The 16,447-nt window shown below is 49.3% G+C and overlaps 1 protein-coding gene across 1 annotated transcript in view; it reads left to right on the plus strand.

The window, feature by feature from the left end:
* The window catches only part of Ube3b (ubiquitin protein ligase E3B), a 43,391-nt gene that overhangs the window by 596 nt on the left and 26,348 nt on the right, over positions 1-16,447 (plus strand). The window contains exons 2-12 of the mRNA XM_055605845.1: positions 2,211-2,292; positions 5,190-5,371; positions 5,486-5,606; positions 6,821-6,880; positions 7,190-7,294; positions 9,592-9,688; positions 11,303-11,388; positions 12,312-12,394; positions 14,710-14,815; positions 15,089-15,209; positions 15,978-16,155. Coding sequence (XP_055461820.1) covers positions 5,211-5,371; positions 5,486-5,606; positions 6,821-6,880; positions 7,190-7,294; positions 9,592-9,688; positions 11,303-11,388; positions 12,312-12,394; positions 14,710-14,815; positions 15,089-15,209; positions 15,978-16,155 — 1,118 coding nt within the window. The 5' untranslated portion in view covers positions 2,211-2,292; positions 5,190-5,210. The remainder of the gene's footprint in view (positions 1-2,210; positions 2,293-5,189; positions 5,372-5,485; positions 5,607-6,820; positions 6,881-7,189; positions 7,295-9,591; positions 9,689-11,302; positions 11,389-12,311; positions 12,395-14,709; positions 14,816-15,088; positions 15,210-15,977; positions 16,156-16,447) is intronic.

Raw genomic sequence — 16,447 nt, forward strand, 5'->3', positions numbered from 1 at the left:
GGCATTCTCGACTTTTCTTTGTTGTGCCGTTCTCTCTGTGTGGGAATCCTGAACCTTATCCTTTCACTTGTCAGTAAGTGATTTCTTTGGGGTCCATATTCAGGAACCCGGAGGAAACTGGCAAGTGCCTATCTGCATTTCATTTCCCCATCTGGAGAGACCGTAGCTTTCTGTGAGAAATATCTTGGACTGCAAATGGTTTCTTTAAGCTCTCTTTTCTATTCTTGAGCTTTTAAAATTGCCGTGTGGTAGTCTAATAGGATAGAGCTGATACAAAGGAAGGCCTAGATAAATATGTCTACAGTGTCTGTTATGTGGCCTGCCCTTAAGTGGTGGCGATTAGCCTGTAAACATAGCTACTTCTACCATGTAGGAAAATCGCTTAGTAGTTTATTTATTTTACTTCATGGTCTCGACTCTTGTACAGTTTTGTTGCTTTCTCTGCTTTCTCAGATTGGTTTTAAGCAGGTTGCCTGAAGCGTGGAAGTAATGCAGAGTCTGAATCTTGTCTGTTAGCCTTGAAAAGTTGGCTCTGCTGCCAACTAACTGTATAATCCAGACTAAGGCAAGAACTGATCTTCTCATAGTGTTGCTGCCCTTATTAGATGAGACGCTTAGAGGACACTTGGCTTATTTTCCCTTCCAGGTGCTCTGGATTCTTAACAACTTACTCTTTCCCAATCTTTCTGCGTATATAACTCTTACTTCCCTAACCCGATTATAAGCTTTGTAGGGACAGTATAGTAAGGCTTCCTTAGATGTGCTGAACTTCCAAATGCCAGTTATTAATATTTTCCCATTTATTTCTAATCTCAACACTGCAGTGAATAAATTAAGGTTAAGAATGCCACTTCTTGCCTTGGCATGGTTGCACACCCCTTTAATCCCAGCACTTGGGAGGTGGTGTCAGGTGGATCCCTGAATTCCAGAACAGCTTCCTGTATAGAGTGAGTTCCAGGCCAGCCAGGGCTACACAGAGAAACCCTGCCCCCCCCCCCAGAAAAAAAAAGAATGGCAAAAATGGCAACTGTCTAAGCAATCCTTTAGCAACCCTAAGATTGAATATTGTTATTATCCTCAAGAAACAGGGACCCAGACTACTTAAGTAACAGTGAAATGAGCGGTAGAATCTGGACAAAAATGGCTGAGGGTCGTTTTCTCTGATCTGAGTGAGGCCTTTCTTGTTACATCTTTGCTCTTGTTTCTCTGTGGCTTTCGGGGGAATGAGAACTTGATACTTAGTTGTGGGTCTTAGTTGATTCATGATCCATGCAGGTGGAAAAGGTACAGAAGAAAATGAAGAAAACCACAAAGCTATTGTGCAATGTAAATAGAAGCCAATATATAAGATTTTTGATGGGGATAATCCTGAGAAAGGGATCAAATCCTGAGAGGTCCTCAGGGAGAAGTGAAACCTTTGAGGTAGTCAAAAATGCCAGTTACACTTTGCACAAAGTCATTTGTTTCTCCACTGGAAGGAGGTCTCTCTTTTTCTGCATCTCTGTCTTGCCTACTACAGGAGACATCTTTAGTCTTCGTTTAAAGATTTATTTTTTAATTTTAGGTGTATGAGTGTTCTTTATGAATACATACATGTACATCCACCATATTTATGACTGGTACCCATGACCAGAAAGAGGGCACTGGATCCTCTAGAGCAATGGGTGCTAGAAACTTGACCCTGATCTCTGCAAGAAGAGCTGGCCGTCTGGCAGGCAGCCATTTTTTGTTTTTTCCATTTCTGAGACATAAACCCTTTTTCAAAGCATTGAAAAAATGTGATGGGTAATTATCTTTTACTTTGCGTCACCTCTTGGAGTTACTTTGAGGTAGAGTGTAATTAGAGGAGATGTAAGAGTGTTTTGCTGTGTGTATGTGTTTTAAGTAATTTATATTTTATGTGAATTGGTATTCTGCCTGCATGAATGTCTGTGCGAGGGTGTTGAATTATTTTTTAAATTTATTTTTATATTTTGTTTTTTTCAGACAGGGCTTCTCAGGGCAGCCTTGACTGTCCTGGACTCTGTAGACCAGGCTAGCCTCGAACTCACAGTGATCCATTGGCTTCTGCCTCCTGAGTTCTGGGATCAAAGGCGCGCACCACCATGCCCGGCTCCTAGATGGGTTTTAAAAGCCACAGTGTCTGACTCAGCAACATTACAATGCCATGTCTACAAAACAGTACTAATTCTGAATCTTTCTTTTGCCAGAAACCCAACTCCTCTGAAGCCAGAGGCTGCACGAGGTCACTGATGGTCACCTAGCATCTCTGCTGCACAGGCAGGTCCTCAGGTGAGCTCTCCAGACCCTGTGGAAAGAGGGAGCAGCTAGGAACAGCTCCCTCTCTCAGTCAGCTTCCCCCTATCCTGTGGCTAACAGCCTATGCTGCGCTGGTTCAGGAGGTTTGATGGGACTGGCTGGGAGTGGAGCTTTGTGGTAGTGTGTTCGGTTGGCATGCACAAAACAACCGTTATCTTGAGAATTGCTAACCGTAGGCCAGTCAGTATGTCAGCAGATTCCTGGGTGTGGTCTGACAGGTATGAGTCAGGTGGGAAGGGGCTACAGAGGTCTCTCGATGTGCTCATGTGACAGAAGTCTAGTTCCACCTTTTGTTCTACATGTGTTTTGAAGTGGCTGGTGCGTCAAATGAATTAACGTGGTGAAAGATGCTTTTCCAGAAATCTGGATTTGTGCATGATTCATGTTAATGGTTCAGTCACCTGGGCTGATGGTGGTGTGTTTGGGGCTGGGCGTTTTGATCTCAGCACTCGGGAGACAGAGACAGGTGGAGCGCCACAACTTTGAGGCTAGCCTACTGTACTAAGTAAGCTTCAGGACAGCCAGGGCTACACAGAGAAAGTGTGTCTCAGAAAAAAAAAAAAAAAAGGTAAGAAGGAGGAAAAGAAGAAGTTGTCACCAGTTAGAAGGCTCAGTGGACCACTGCTGTGTATGTTTGGCTGTTAGTCAAAGCCACCCATTTGGGGCAAAAGCAGTAGATTCCTGTACTGGTCACTGTTCATCTCTGCCCTGCACAGCACCTGTCAGTGAGGAGGAACAGTTTTTCTACGCCACTGGCTGTGGAGTAAGTGATGTGGAATGTCCCCTGTCCGGATTAAATGGGCTGTCGTGTCAGCTGGGAACATGCTTGGTGGAACATGCCTTTGGCGTGCAGGCACGAGAGCTAGAGTTCAGATCCCCGGAGCCTGTCTGTGCTGGGCAGGTGTGGCACCCATTTGTAATCTCAGCACTTCACTGGCGGAAATGGGGTCCCTGAGGCCACTTGAGAATCTGTAGACAGCAGATTTGTGAACTCTGGGTTCAATGAAAAGGCGTACATCAACTGGGGAGCAATGGAGGAGACATGACATCACCTGCAAGTCTTCTGTGTGCATGTGCACACACTCAACATACGCACAAGTGAAAACCAAATCAAAACATACACACAGGCAACAACCAAGTGAAAACACACACACACACACAAGCAGAAAACAAACAAAAACCATGGCTTCTTGAAAAGAAGGCTGCCAAGATGGCTCAGTGGCTGCCCAGCCTGCCTTGAGTTTGATCCCTGAAGCCTGCTTGGTGGAAAGAGACTACTGACACCTGCATGTTTTCCTCTGTCCCCCCGACACGTTCCATGTGTGCATATACTCACGCACATGTACTGGTGTGTGCACGCACACACACACACACATGCTCACACAACATAAAAGCGCCGTTTAAAAAGGTTTCTCCTTGTAGTTTAGGTATCTGAGTGTGTTGCGTGCATGTGTGTGCATTGTGAGTGTGCAGGGCCCCAAGGCCAGAGGACGGCATCGGGTCTCTGTAACTGGAGTGACAGGTGGTTGTGAGCTACCGTGGCTGCTGGAAACTGAATCTGGGTCTTCAGCAAGAGCAGCAAGAACTATTAACCCAGGAGACAGCTCTCTGGCCCCAGTAAATGTAAAGACGACCCTTGGTGTGTGCCGAGGTGGCTCAGTGGTAGAGGGGCAGACTGGTAGAGGTGTGGATGGCTCGGGTAGACGTCTGAAAATGAGCTCCAAAACCCATGGAAAGAAAATTGACCCCTCACATTGTTTTTTGATCTTTACACCTGCTCCATGACACAGTTGTCCACAGTAACACACACACTGTACACAAACACACACACTAACACACGCTTAATACACCACACATACACATACTAGCAACACACAGTAACTTTTTAATTCCAAGCACCGTGGTACAGCAGGCTGTCCAGCCTGGCAGTCTGAGTTCCATCCCCAGGCCTCAGAGCGGTGACGGCGTCACTGTGGCACTGGTGTGTGTGTACATGTACACATGCTCAAATAAAATCCAATTAAACATTTTTAAATAATAATATCGAAAAAAATTAGCCATGTGTCGTGGTACACATCCCAGCACTGGGGAGGCAGAGGCAGGCGGACCTCTGTGAGTTTGAGGCCAGCCTGGTCTACAAAGAGTACAGGACAGTCAAGGCTACACAGAGAAACCCTGTCTTTTTTTTTTTTTTTTTTTTTTTTTACCATGTATACAGTATTCTGCCTGCATGTATACCTGCACACCAGAACTCATTATAGATGCTGTGAGCCACCATATGGTTGCTGGGAATTGAACTCAGGACCTCTGGAAGAACAGCCAGTGCTCTTAACCTCTGAGTCCTTTCTCCAGCCCCGCGAGAAACCTTGTCTTAACGAAACAAAACAAAACCTCGTTTCGTGTGTGGCTGGGCACAGCACAGGCACCAGTAAATGCATAACCAAAGTGGTGACGACATAATAATGTCTGTTTCTTCCTTCAAGTCTTTACCTGCCAAGATGGAAGGTGTATGTTTTACTGTCTTCTAAGTATGGGGAACGTAGCGGAGAATGCAAACGTCTGGGACCTTTGACACCTGGTGTTAACTGGCTCTCTGGATGGGTTGACTCATACATTGTGCGCTCTTTAAACTTGCAGGGAGCCCGCCTCCGCTCTGCAAATCTATAAGAAAATGTGATATTTAGTACAGCCGTGGTGGCCCTGGTCTCCGTGAGCGGTGTGAAAGGAGCTGTAGGGAGTTGAGTGTGTCAGGAGAGCCGTGAGGCCACTGAGTGCCTCAGCCGCTGCCAGGTCTGCCCCTCGGGCCTCAGCCCCCTATCTGGAAGTGCACGTGACACTGTGACCCTCCAGCTCCTCTCCTGTCCTCACAGGGCTCGTGTCAGATTGCAGACATGTTCACTGTATCTCAGACCTCCAGAGCATGGTTCATCGACAAGGCCCGGCAGGCACGAGAAGAAAGGCTGGTGCAAAAGGAGCGGGAGCGCTCGGCCGTGATGGTTCAGGCTCTGGTCCGCAGCTTCCTCTGCCGGAGACAGCTGCACAGAGACCTCAGGTGAGATGCTGCTCCTGCTGCTGTCCTAGGGTGCTAGGTTCCCAGATGCTCCTGATTAAGAACGCTTGTTTAATTTCGTTTCTTTGTTTCTGTTTTTTGCCCTTCCCACTCTAGGAGAGAGATAGATGAGTTTTTTAATGCCGATGATGCTGGCTCAAGTAAAAGAAGTGCACTTTGTATATTTAAGATTGCCAGGAAGCTGCTGTTTGTATATAAAACTAAGGAGGATAGTGAGGTAAGCCCTGACAGTCACATCCAGGTTCTTTCTATGGGCCAGGACCTGATGCTCCAGAAGGCTCAGGCCCTTCTGTTTAAGGCACCTACATGAGGCACAAGTCACGGCTGCCCGCAGTCTTTGGAGAGATTCAGCCATGCTTCTGGGGGTCTCTGCACGTTCACTGTTAGAGATAGGAATGATCCTCACATGTAAGAATCAGGCAGCTGAGGGACATGGCGAAAGAGGCTAGAGACAGCACCATAGAAAACGGGGGTCACCAGGCAGCACATGGTGGTCAGCACATGGTGGTGAGGCTCTTTGAGAGCAGTGGCGTCTGCTCCCTGCCCTGGCCTGAGGGGCAGTGCTGGCCCAGGCTTCAGTTTTCCAGAAGGGTGCTGGAGGCTTGAGTCACGCTTGATGTTCTGATTAAGATTAAGTGCTGGCATCTTCTTTATCATCATTCACATCATAAAACATTCCACTTTGCTGCTGTGGCATTAGAATGATGGGGAAGCAGTAGGTGCTATGACCACACTCAGGGTACCGCTGGGGAGCCCCAAAGGGAAACCAGACATGCAAGGTCTCTACCGTCATGGAACTCCTAGCCCAGCAGAGAGAAAAGCAGCAATGGTCACAAAGATGAGGACCTTCAGGCTCTGGGACGTGACCCCATCACTGCACCCTCCTCAGGTGCAGATGCCAGGCCAGAACAGCCGAGTCAGCAGTTCTTCCAGTTTCTACTTGATTTTCGTATCAAGGTTAAAATGATAACTGAAGAGGTTTTGGGTGATGGCTGCAAGGCAGACATCAGAGCTTGTGCTCAGGGGGACAAAGTGTAGGTCACAGGCAAGAAAGACAGCTGCCAGTCTGCAGAGTCCAAGCCCAGTTTTCCAAAAGGAGCCATGGCTAGGAATGGTGGGAGTTGGGAGGCCAAGACAGGCTAACACAGAGTGGGACCAAAAGAAGCACCATTCTGGATTTTTCTATGAAGTGCATTGATTAAAAGAACACATCTCCAAGCCTCATGAGTTCTGTAAGCCACTGGTTTAAAACCTGCCTGTAGCCCTGTGCTCTCTTGTATCTGCGTCTCTAAGCAGGAATTAAACATGGTCATGTGTGTACGAACCACCTGACACGCTGCCTGCGTGCTCTGCGTGCCCACCAAACACTCGCTCCCTGTCTCACGTTCGGTGAGTTTGGAAAACTGACAGCTGGCTTTTTTGCCCCTCCAGAGGTTGGAAAAGTTGTGTCGGAGCATCCTGAGCAGCATGGATGCAGAGAATGAGCCGAAGGTGAGTGGGCTGGAGGGTCTCCTGCAGGCTGTAGCGGGTGAGCTTACGTGGTCGAAAGGTCCTGCCCAGTGCACTGTACAGATAGGCAGTCGAGTATCCGGTGCATGAGTGGTGCTTCGGTCCTCGTCTTCCAAGCTGTGTTTCTTCAAGAGGGTAAAGGCCAGCCATTTCTAGGCTCTTCAGTGTCTGGGTTTGGTGTTAAAGAGTGTGCTGCTTTTTACCTGCTCACCCAGCCAGTCCCCCTGCCTCAATAGAACATGTGTTACACAGCCCCATAACCGCCCACGCTCCTGCCCTTCTTGCCTGTAGGTATGGTACGTGTCCCTGGCTCTTTCCAAGGACATCACTCTGCTGTGGATTAAGCAGGTCAAGAGCATCCTGTGGTACTGCTGTGAGCTCCTTGGACAGCTCAAGGTAAACCAACCCGCGACCCAAACCAGCACATCTGTCCCCGCTTGGCGCCTCAGTCACCGTCATTCTCTCTCTGTTTTGCCTTTGGGAGGGAGGAGGGCAGATGCTGCAATTACTGTCTCAGGAGCACATTAAACACTGGTTACATTTGCCATGGTCTCCATACCAAGCAACTTTCTTCAGGGTCAGGAAGGTGACTGAGTGGGTGAGGGTGTTTGGTGTGCAAGGAACAGGACATGAATGTGAATCCCGAGCATGTGAACTTTGGACATGACCGTGAGTGTCCATAAGCCCAGCAATGGGGCAGAGACAGGTGGACTGTAGGAGCTAGCTGGCCAGCCAGCCTAGCCTTTTGAAATCCTGATCTTCAGGGTCAGTGAGAGATCCTGTCTCAAAAAATACGAGAGAGAACAATAGGAGAAGACGTTGAAAGTCCTGACCTGCCTGCACATGTAAGCATACCACATATACACATAGACCACACATGCATAGTCCCCCTACACACAACATACACACACTCAAACACACACAGTGATACACTCAAACACACGAGCATACTCACACACACGCACAAAACCCAACAATCAGGAAGCTGTCCTTCTATTCTCTTGGTGTAGTGATTTCTTTATGTTGTAGTACAGCAGTCTCTATTGTGATACTAATGAGGCCTCTTGTTAAAAGTAGCCTACAGAACCACAGCCTGAGAACTCCTCCATGTGACAAGCTACGCAAGAAGAGCCATTTTAGAATGTATCTAAAGCCTGGCAGCTGTCTTGTCTCTTCTCACTTTCGGGCTCATCCTTCTGTCTTTCCTGTAATCACATCGTCACAGTTCTGCCCTTCCACTCTGCCCCTGCCCTGTCTTGACTACAGAGGAAAGAAGGCCTCCTTACCCAGCAAGGAAATCCCAGGGAATTCTAAAGCTCCAGGAACATCCTGGGCTGGACCCTGAACCCATCTTAGAGACACTCTCATGGTCCTGTGGCCATTCTTGTGTTGTATGGAGGTGGGCAGGACGGGAGTAGACCATGAGCAGCCACTTCCATAGGAGCCAGAGCTTGCACTGTGATTGGTGAAGTGTCCCCAAAGTCCCCAGTGATCATGTTGAGAGCTGATGCATGGCTTTCACCACAGCCCTACCAAGGCAATGAGCCAGTAGCAAGCTACACGTCACAGCTTGTCAGGTGAGACGTTGGGTACAGAGCAGATATCTTCACACATGCCCCATCCTTAAAGTGCTGAGATCCCACCAGAATGCCTCAGGGCCAAGCAGGCAGGTGGTTCCTCCACACTACCCTGACTTGAGTCAGGCAGGTTTTCTGACCTACTTTCTATATCTGCATTCCACAATGGATCACTCACTGCCAAGAGGCCCTTCTTTGAAAATCTAAGAACAGGCAGGAGAGATGGCGCAGCAGTTAAAAGCACTGGCAACTCTTCTAGAGGACCCGAGTTCCATCTTCAGCACCCACATTAGGCAGCTCAGAGCTGCCTGTTATTACAGCTCTGTGGGCAACCACACTAATGTGCACACAGCCCCACAACCACACTCACACAGACACACATGCACACTTCAAAAAATAAATTGTAAAACATTCTGAGAAAAAAGAAAAAGAAAAATGAAGAAGCAAGTGCAAAAGGGGATATGGGACTAGAGCCAGGGCTCTGGGCTTCAGGCTGCCAGTCCTCCACATGTTCCCTGCTGTGAGCTGGGTTTGAAGTACCTCTGGGGTCTTTGGGCAGTGGATGTATGGTAGATTCCCTGAGCCTAGAACACAGTTGAGAGTTTGCCTGGCTCACTCTTGCAAAACAGGGCAATCATAAAATTACAAGAAGCAGCAACAGAACCTGGGCTGAGCTACGTTCAGGGTTCTGTTCTCGGGTCTCTGTTCAGTAAGCCATTATTTCTCATAAAACCCTTGAAGAAAATAGTGCTGTTGTCCCTAGTGAATAGATAAGGGAACCGAGGCACAGAGGGGTTGAACTTCTCCAAGGTCAAACAGCCAGTAAGTAGCAGGGCTCGGTTGGACCCCCTAGTCCCCATCAGTCTGTTGCAGCTGTCCTCTGTCACTGCCCTGCTCTAGCTGTGGGCACACAGGTTGAGGCAGCCTGGGATCCTGTTTCCCAGGATGCTCAGCTCTCCATTCCTGGCAGCATTTGATCTCATGGTGAAGTATTCACAGCCTGGAAGTCTAGAATATACTGCATGGATTCTCGTGTGAGTTGGCTGCACAGTGGGGCACATGCCCCATGGACTGGGATCTGGGGCGTGAATGTTAACCCTACTCCATCGTCTGCAGCCAGAAATCTTACAAGACTCCAAGCTCATCACGCTGCACCTCACCATGCTTGTCACCTTCACAGACAATTCAACATGGAAGATTCTCCGGGGAAAAGGTGTGTGGGACCCGATTGAAAAATCTTTCCCGACCAGCATTTCTACTGAGGGGGGAGGGGACAGCTCCGCTGCCTGAGAAGCTTTGGCCACATGAGCTGGGGGCTGCGCCCCCTCCACTTGATGCTTCCTGCCAGGCTGCTTTGTATAGTCCAGTGTACATTAGCATGTGTGGAAAGGGTCTTGGCTCTGAAGTTCTGTGTAAAGGCTTTGTTTCCCTCTCCTTTCTCACGCTCCCACACTCTCCATCACCCCTGTGAATGATGGACTTCACTGTATTAAATTATTAAAACTCATTAAGCTGGACAATGGTGGCGCAGGGCTTTAATCCCAGCACTTGAGAGGCAGAGGCAGGAAAATCTCTATAACAGAAAGGTTCTGGAGAGGTGACTCGGGTTAGGAGCGCTGATTGCTCTTCCAGAAGACCTGAGCTGGAGTCCCAGCGCCCACATGGTAGCTCATAGCCACCCATGACTCCAGTTCCAGGGCATCCAGAGCCCTCTTCTGACCTGTGTTATGCATACATGCAGGCAGAGCACTCATAAAATAAAAGTAGATCCTAAATAGTTTTAATAATACAGTTATGCCCATTACATTTACTGTGAAGTTGCCGTCTTCCCTAGAAACTGTCGAGTGTTTGACACACACTCAGCAAACAGCCTCATACATCCCAAAGTGCTGTGTTAGACACTCAAGTGCAGCATGTAGCAGTCTTGGAGAGCTGGAGAGCAGGTGGCCACCAAGCAGGAACAGCTTCTGCAGCCGTGGAGCCAGCCAGCTGCAGATTGGAACTGTCACATCTGTAGCAAACACATCCAGACTCTTTCTTGCCATTACTTCTCGGTGTGTTATAGCCGCAAGCTCCCGAGCATTTATTTTGTACCCAGTGCTATGAATTATCAAGGGGTGGTCTAAAATACATAGCGGATGTTTGTTTTGTGCCTTGCCTTGGGTGAGCAGGAACGATTTGTTTCATGCCTTTTTTTGGACTCCGGACAGGGTCCTAAAGCGATCGAGTTCTGAGCCCTGCTGGGAGAGTGCATGTCCTGGTAGGGAGAGGAGGCGCAGCCCTGCCTTAGAACGAAGTGCCGGCTGTGTTTCTTCTGGCTAGGGGTCAAACCCATGAGGTAGCACTTGAGCCAGACCTGTGGGAATGGGTCTCCCAGGGCTCTGGTTTGCCCCAAGGGATCAGGAATCTAGATAGGATGTCTCCTCCACTGGGACCGTGGCCTGGGGTGCAGATGCCGGAACACCCTGACAAATGCAGCTGGGAGAAGAAAGGGGGTCCCTTTTGGCTGACAGTTGGGGTTGGAGTACAGTCCACCATGGCAGGGAAAGGTTGGCAGCAGGAGCTAGGGACTGACTGGTGTGGCATGGGGAACCTTTCATCTGTACGCAGGAAGCAGAGGGGACAGAAAGTGGCCGGGGGTATAAAATCCAAAACCTACTGCCACCCTGGGACACATGTCCTCCAGTGGAGTTCCACTTCCGTACAGCTAAGTTCCACACCTTCCTAGTCGTCCATCCCCTCCCCACCGAGGCCAGGTCCTCTGACCAGTATAAACTGGTTGTATTGTGGCAAGAGATTGTCTTCTCAATTTGTTTTCTTCATTTAGGTGAGAGCCTTCGGCCAGCCCTAAACCACATCTGTGCAAATATAATGGGCCATCTGAACCAGCATGGATTCTACTCTGTGTTGCAGGTCTGTGACACCTGAATTAGATTTTTCTGTGGGTTTATATGCCTTGCGTCCTCCTCACAGACAACTTTTTGCAGGAAGAGTTGAATGCACAGTGTCCTCTTCCCTCCCTTCTGGTCGCTGTGGTCTTGGTGGGAGGACTGCCACTGAGCCCCTAGAATGTCCTGTCTAATGGCTGTGGCTGACATTGCTGGCTCGGATGGAGGCCCCAGGGCTCTTCCAGCTTCTTTGTGGAGGGGTTGGTGTATTTCCTCCTCAGCTACTTGAGATGACCCTCTCACTATCCCGTATGTGATGCCAAGTCTCAGGCTGGAGAGTGGGGAGAAGCCCGTTGCACTTGAGGGGTACCATGGGCCTTTGGGGCATTTAAAGGAACATTGATCTGCCTCTTCCTTCTGCCCAGTGCTGGGTGGGCTGACTACCAGCTCATTGTCACACTTCCACAACATGGTAGTTGGTGGCAAAACATTTAGGTGTCAACTGTTGCCTTTGGCTGGATCAGTGGATACTATGCTTCAGTCATGTTTGACATGGACTTTTTCACTCCCTGTTTTTGGGGATTGCTGTGCTCAAACCCCAGGAGGCCAGGACTACAGGGGCACACTACACCCAGCACACAGATACTCATTTTCTTGGCTGTTCATTATGAAAATGCTTCAGCATAATATTTGGGGCAGGGATGAGCAGAATGTACCTCCACACCCAGAAGCTTCCTTCCTTTCAAGCTCCATTCTGATGCAGGGTTTATCTGAAGTGTTCCTTCTATGTGTTTGCTCCTTTGTGTTGTTTTGTCTGAGAAGGGGTCGACTGTGTAACCAGCCTGGCCTGGAACAACTCAAGATCCTCTTGCCTCTGCCTCTGTCGTGCTGGGATTAAAGCATGCGCCACCATGCCCTGGCCCCTGACAGTTTGACTGTTCTTTTCAGATACTGCTGACCCGAGGCCTGGCCAGAGCCCGGCCCTGTCTGTCCAAGAGCACTTTAACAGCGGCCTTCTCCCTGGCACTGCGGTAAGAAAGCCTCTGTGAAGCTAGCTGCCCCAGCACTCCCCTCCCCCCCTCTTGGTGCCTGTCAGAATTTGCAGGAAGTGTTCATCTTAGTGAAAGTGACATTTTGTGACAATTCACACTTTCCCTCTGCCTTCAGTGTGTGCGAGTATTTTTGTCTCGTGATCTGAGGGAAGTGATTGACTGTGAATTGGGTTCATTCTGCTAGTGGCTGTATGTTTGTTTTTTTGTTTTGTTTTGTTTTGTTTTGTTTTTTGAGTTACTAAGAGTAAAGGAAGGACCAGCCCATGTCAGGAGGAGGGTCCAGAGGCGGGAGGGGCGCACAGGTGGGAGGTACTGGCATTGGAGCTAAGCCTCAGAGAGCATGTGAGGGTGTAAACTCGAAAGGCTTCTTTAGAGAATGCAGACCTACAGTTCAAAGAACTGCCAAGGGTGGAAGCTGCATTCCTAACTGCTTTAGAGTATTTGTAGTCTGTTGAGAGGATCACTGACTCGGAAAGAGTTTGGTAACTGGTCCTGGGAGAAAGGGCACCATTGCCAAGCCACTCAGGATGAGCAGCCTATCGTGCCTCCTCCAGTAGATATCTGGCACAGTCCAGTGCCGAGCATCCAGAGGCTTGGGTTCTCACAGGCCCCTTGGATTTCTTTAGCCCAGTGTCTGAGCATGGAGCCCCTTACCTGTGCGTATGTTGGCTCTCATTTCCAGCCTTGTCTTCTGTGGAGCCCCTTTGCATGGTGACATTGCCAAGTCTGTGTTGGAGTCTTCTTGAAAGGGCTGGAAGGCAAACAGCTCCAGCTCTGTGGGCTACTCAGCCTCTGTGACAGCTCCTGTCATTGCAGTGGGAGGGCAGGCGCTGTGTGGACAGACAGGTGGTTCAGGTGGAGCTTTCCATCATTCCCACACCTGATCATCAGTTGGCTGAGCTAGAAAGACCCTGGGTTTGATCCCCAGGATCACAGGAGCCGGGTGTGGTGCACATGCCTGTAAGGAGGTAGAGGAGAAGGACTGGGAGTTCAGAGTCATCGGGCATGGCTAGATAGTGAGATGGAGGCAGCCTGGGACACCCTGGACCCCATTAGGAAACAACACAAAGCAAATGCAGACTCTGCTGGGCCTGTACTTTGGTGCATTCCACTGACCCCTGCTGAAGGCCAGGCTGCCCCGGAGCCTCTGGTGGTGTTCCCTGCAGTCTCTGCACACCAGTGAGCACCATCAGGAACTTAAAATAAGATGCAGGGTCGGCGAGATGGCTTCCTGGGAAAGGCACTCACATGGGCCCAACAGTCAACACAAAGGTAGATGGAGAGGACGTCACAAAATTGTCCTCTGACCCCAGCCCTCAGCTGATCCACCCACACGTGTGCACAAACTATAATAATAAATAAAGTTAAAAACATGTGCAGTGTTGCCATTGTCAGGAATGTAGTGAAAATCCTGGAAGATGTGACATACTAAATCATCAAGTGCTAGGTCCTCCAGTGCCAAGTCCTCCAGAAGCTGGAAATCATGACCTCACATTCTTCTAGGGCTTCTTAAACCCATTGGTTCATTCCCTACCACAGTCTCTTAGCTCCGTTTTACAAATAAGGAACCTAAAGCCCAGAGAGGTCAAAATATTTACTCTCGGTCACACAGCAGGGAGAGGTCAGGCTAGGAAACAAATCTTAATCAGTCTGACTCGAGAGCCCACACAGCTCCATATTTTCATGCTTGCCTGGGGCAGTAGAGACACTTCTATCCTAAGAACAATATGTATGTCTTGGGTAGATGGCACAGAGGATCCTTCCCAAATGTGTTATTTCTCAGGCCAGCAGAGCATCTGTTCCCTGTGTCCCTCTGTAGCCCAGGTTCGTTGCTGTAGCTCAGTAGTCTGGTTCCTATGTTCCCTGTCCCTGCCCCTGCCCTCTCCGGCCTGGTTTTCCCATAAGCTCTCTGCCATGTCTAGCCTTGTTAACCACACAGTTGCATCAGGTTTCTGTGGGACAGCCAACTTATCACCTGAGATGGCTGCAGAGCAATAGATCCAGAGAAGAGTTCTGTTGATCTCTCGCTGGTGGAGGGGAGGCATGCCTGCCTATGGTCTGTGCCTCTGTGGCCTGCCTGGGGCCTTTCTCCCCGACTGTACTGATCTGGGTCAAGCTGGAATCTCCAGGTGCCTGTGTGAAGTGCCAGGCACGGATTTTCTTTTTCCAGGCATTTTCTCAGGCCAGTCACTTCAGAACTGACCATTCCTAGCTGTGCAGCCCGTGTCATCTGTGCAGCGCCCACCCTGTGGCGCCCGTGTGCTCGCCTGTCCTAGCACACTCTCTCTGTCTAGCCCTGTAGTTGCTGCGCAGTTCTCAGACAATCTGATGCGGCCCTTTGTCATCCACATCATGTCGGTACCAGCTCTCGTGACTCACCTCAGCACAGTGACCCCCGAGGTAAGCATGCCAATTCTGTCTCTGGTTTGCTGGACTCCAAAAGCAAAGCAGTACCTCTGCCCATTCCCACTCCTCCCCCACCAGCTTTCCAGTAGCTGGTATAGACATGTTCCTGTGACCAGACAAAAGAGCAGCTTCCTGTTCTTATCCTCTCTGTCCCTGGTCCCTGAAAGCAGTATTCTTGCCTAAGTGAGGACACAAGCACTGGTCAGGCCTGCACCTCACGGAAAAGCCCTGCCTGGCCCCGTGTTAACTGTCTGCCATTGCTTGTAGCGTCTTGGTGTTTTAGAGTCCCATGACATGCTTCGCAAGTTCATCGTCTTCCTGAGAGACAGAGACCGATGCCACGATGCTTGTGAAAGTTTAGAAGGCTGCCATACCCTGTGTCTCATGGGTGAGTCTAGGAGGCTGGGTTTGGGTTGGTTATGGCCTTGGGGAAAGCCCTCATGTTTGTGAAGGTCATTAGCTTTCTCCACAGAGCAGATAGATGAGCAGTTAGAGCCACACGTGGATGCTTGTGTGGTGAGCTGGCTTCAGAGTCCTTTCCTAAAAGGGAGGAGATCGTAGCTCAGAGCAGAGCCACCTCATTGTGTCAGTGTTTTGATGGGAGCAGAAGCGTTTGGACACAGGGCAGACACCTAGCTCTGCGTGCCTGAGGAAGAGCGTTTGGATAGAGCTGGTTTTAGAGTCTGCCACCCTTGGACCAGTCAAGCTAGCCTTGGTTACAGCATTTGTGTTTTTTCGGCTGGACCCTAGGGAGAGAGTACCTCAGTAAACACCAAATATAGCCATCTCCCAGGACATTTAGCTGATGCACATCTTGTGTTCCTCTAGTTTTTTAAGTGTTACTGTCCTATTAAAATGTGATGCTGGGTATCGCGTCCCTCTGTGTGCCTGGCAGTCCAGTGTCTTTTTAGGGTTGCCATAGGAAGGCGGGCATCTTTACAGATAAGGAAGCCATTTCAGGTGGTTTGAAAGCTATGTGGCTTATATGTGGCCACACTGTGATTTAAAGTCAGGTAGGCCTGGTTCTTGCCACTGTAGCCCCTGACAGAAATCCCTCACATGAAGACACAGTTCCTGTGCCTCAGGCAGATTGCAGAGCTGGGATGTCCTGCAGCGCAGCTGTCTGGCTGTCATGTTCAGCCCTCTTTCTTTGTAGGCAACCTGCTACACTTGGGCTCCCTCAACCCTAAGGTGTTAGAGGAGGAAACAGATGGGTTTGTGAGCTTGCTCACACAGATGCTGTGCTACTGTCAGAAGTACGTGTCCCAGAAGAAGTCCAACCTGACCCACTGGCACCCTGTGCTCGGCTGGTTTTCCCAGTCTGTGGATTACGGGTATGTCCCGGAGAGAGGCTCCTGCCTCCTCCACCTCCCACCTCCTTGCCTCCCTCCCACCTCGTGTTGTCTTCCAATGATTTTGTTTTATTATAAAAATAATCCGTATTTATTGTATAACATAGATGTAGCCTGGGGATTTGGCTTACTGGTAGATGTTTAAGGTAACTTATATTTTCCAGATGTAAATGTTATCTCAGATGCTTACTGCTTCCATCTGCTAATCTAGGCCTAGTCCTGGAAGCTTCTAGCCTACATACAATCTAATATTAGGCCTAGAATGTTTTCAGCT

The sequence above is a fragment of the Psammomys obesus genome, unplaced genomic scaffold, assembly GCF_907164565.1.
Source record: "Psammomys obesus unplaced genomic scaffold, mPsaObe1.curated_primary_1811, whole genome shotgun sequence".
NCBI classification, from domain to species: Eukaryota; Metazoa; Chordata; class Mammalia; order Rodentia; family Muridae; genus Psammomys; species Psammomys obesus.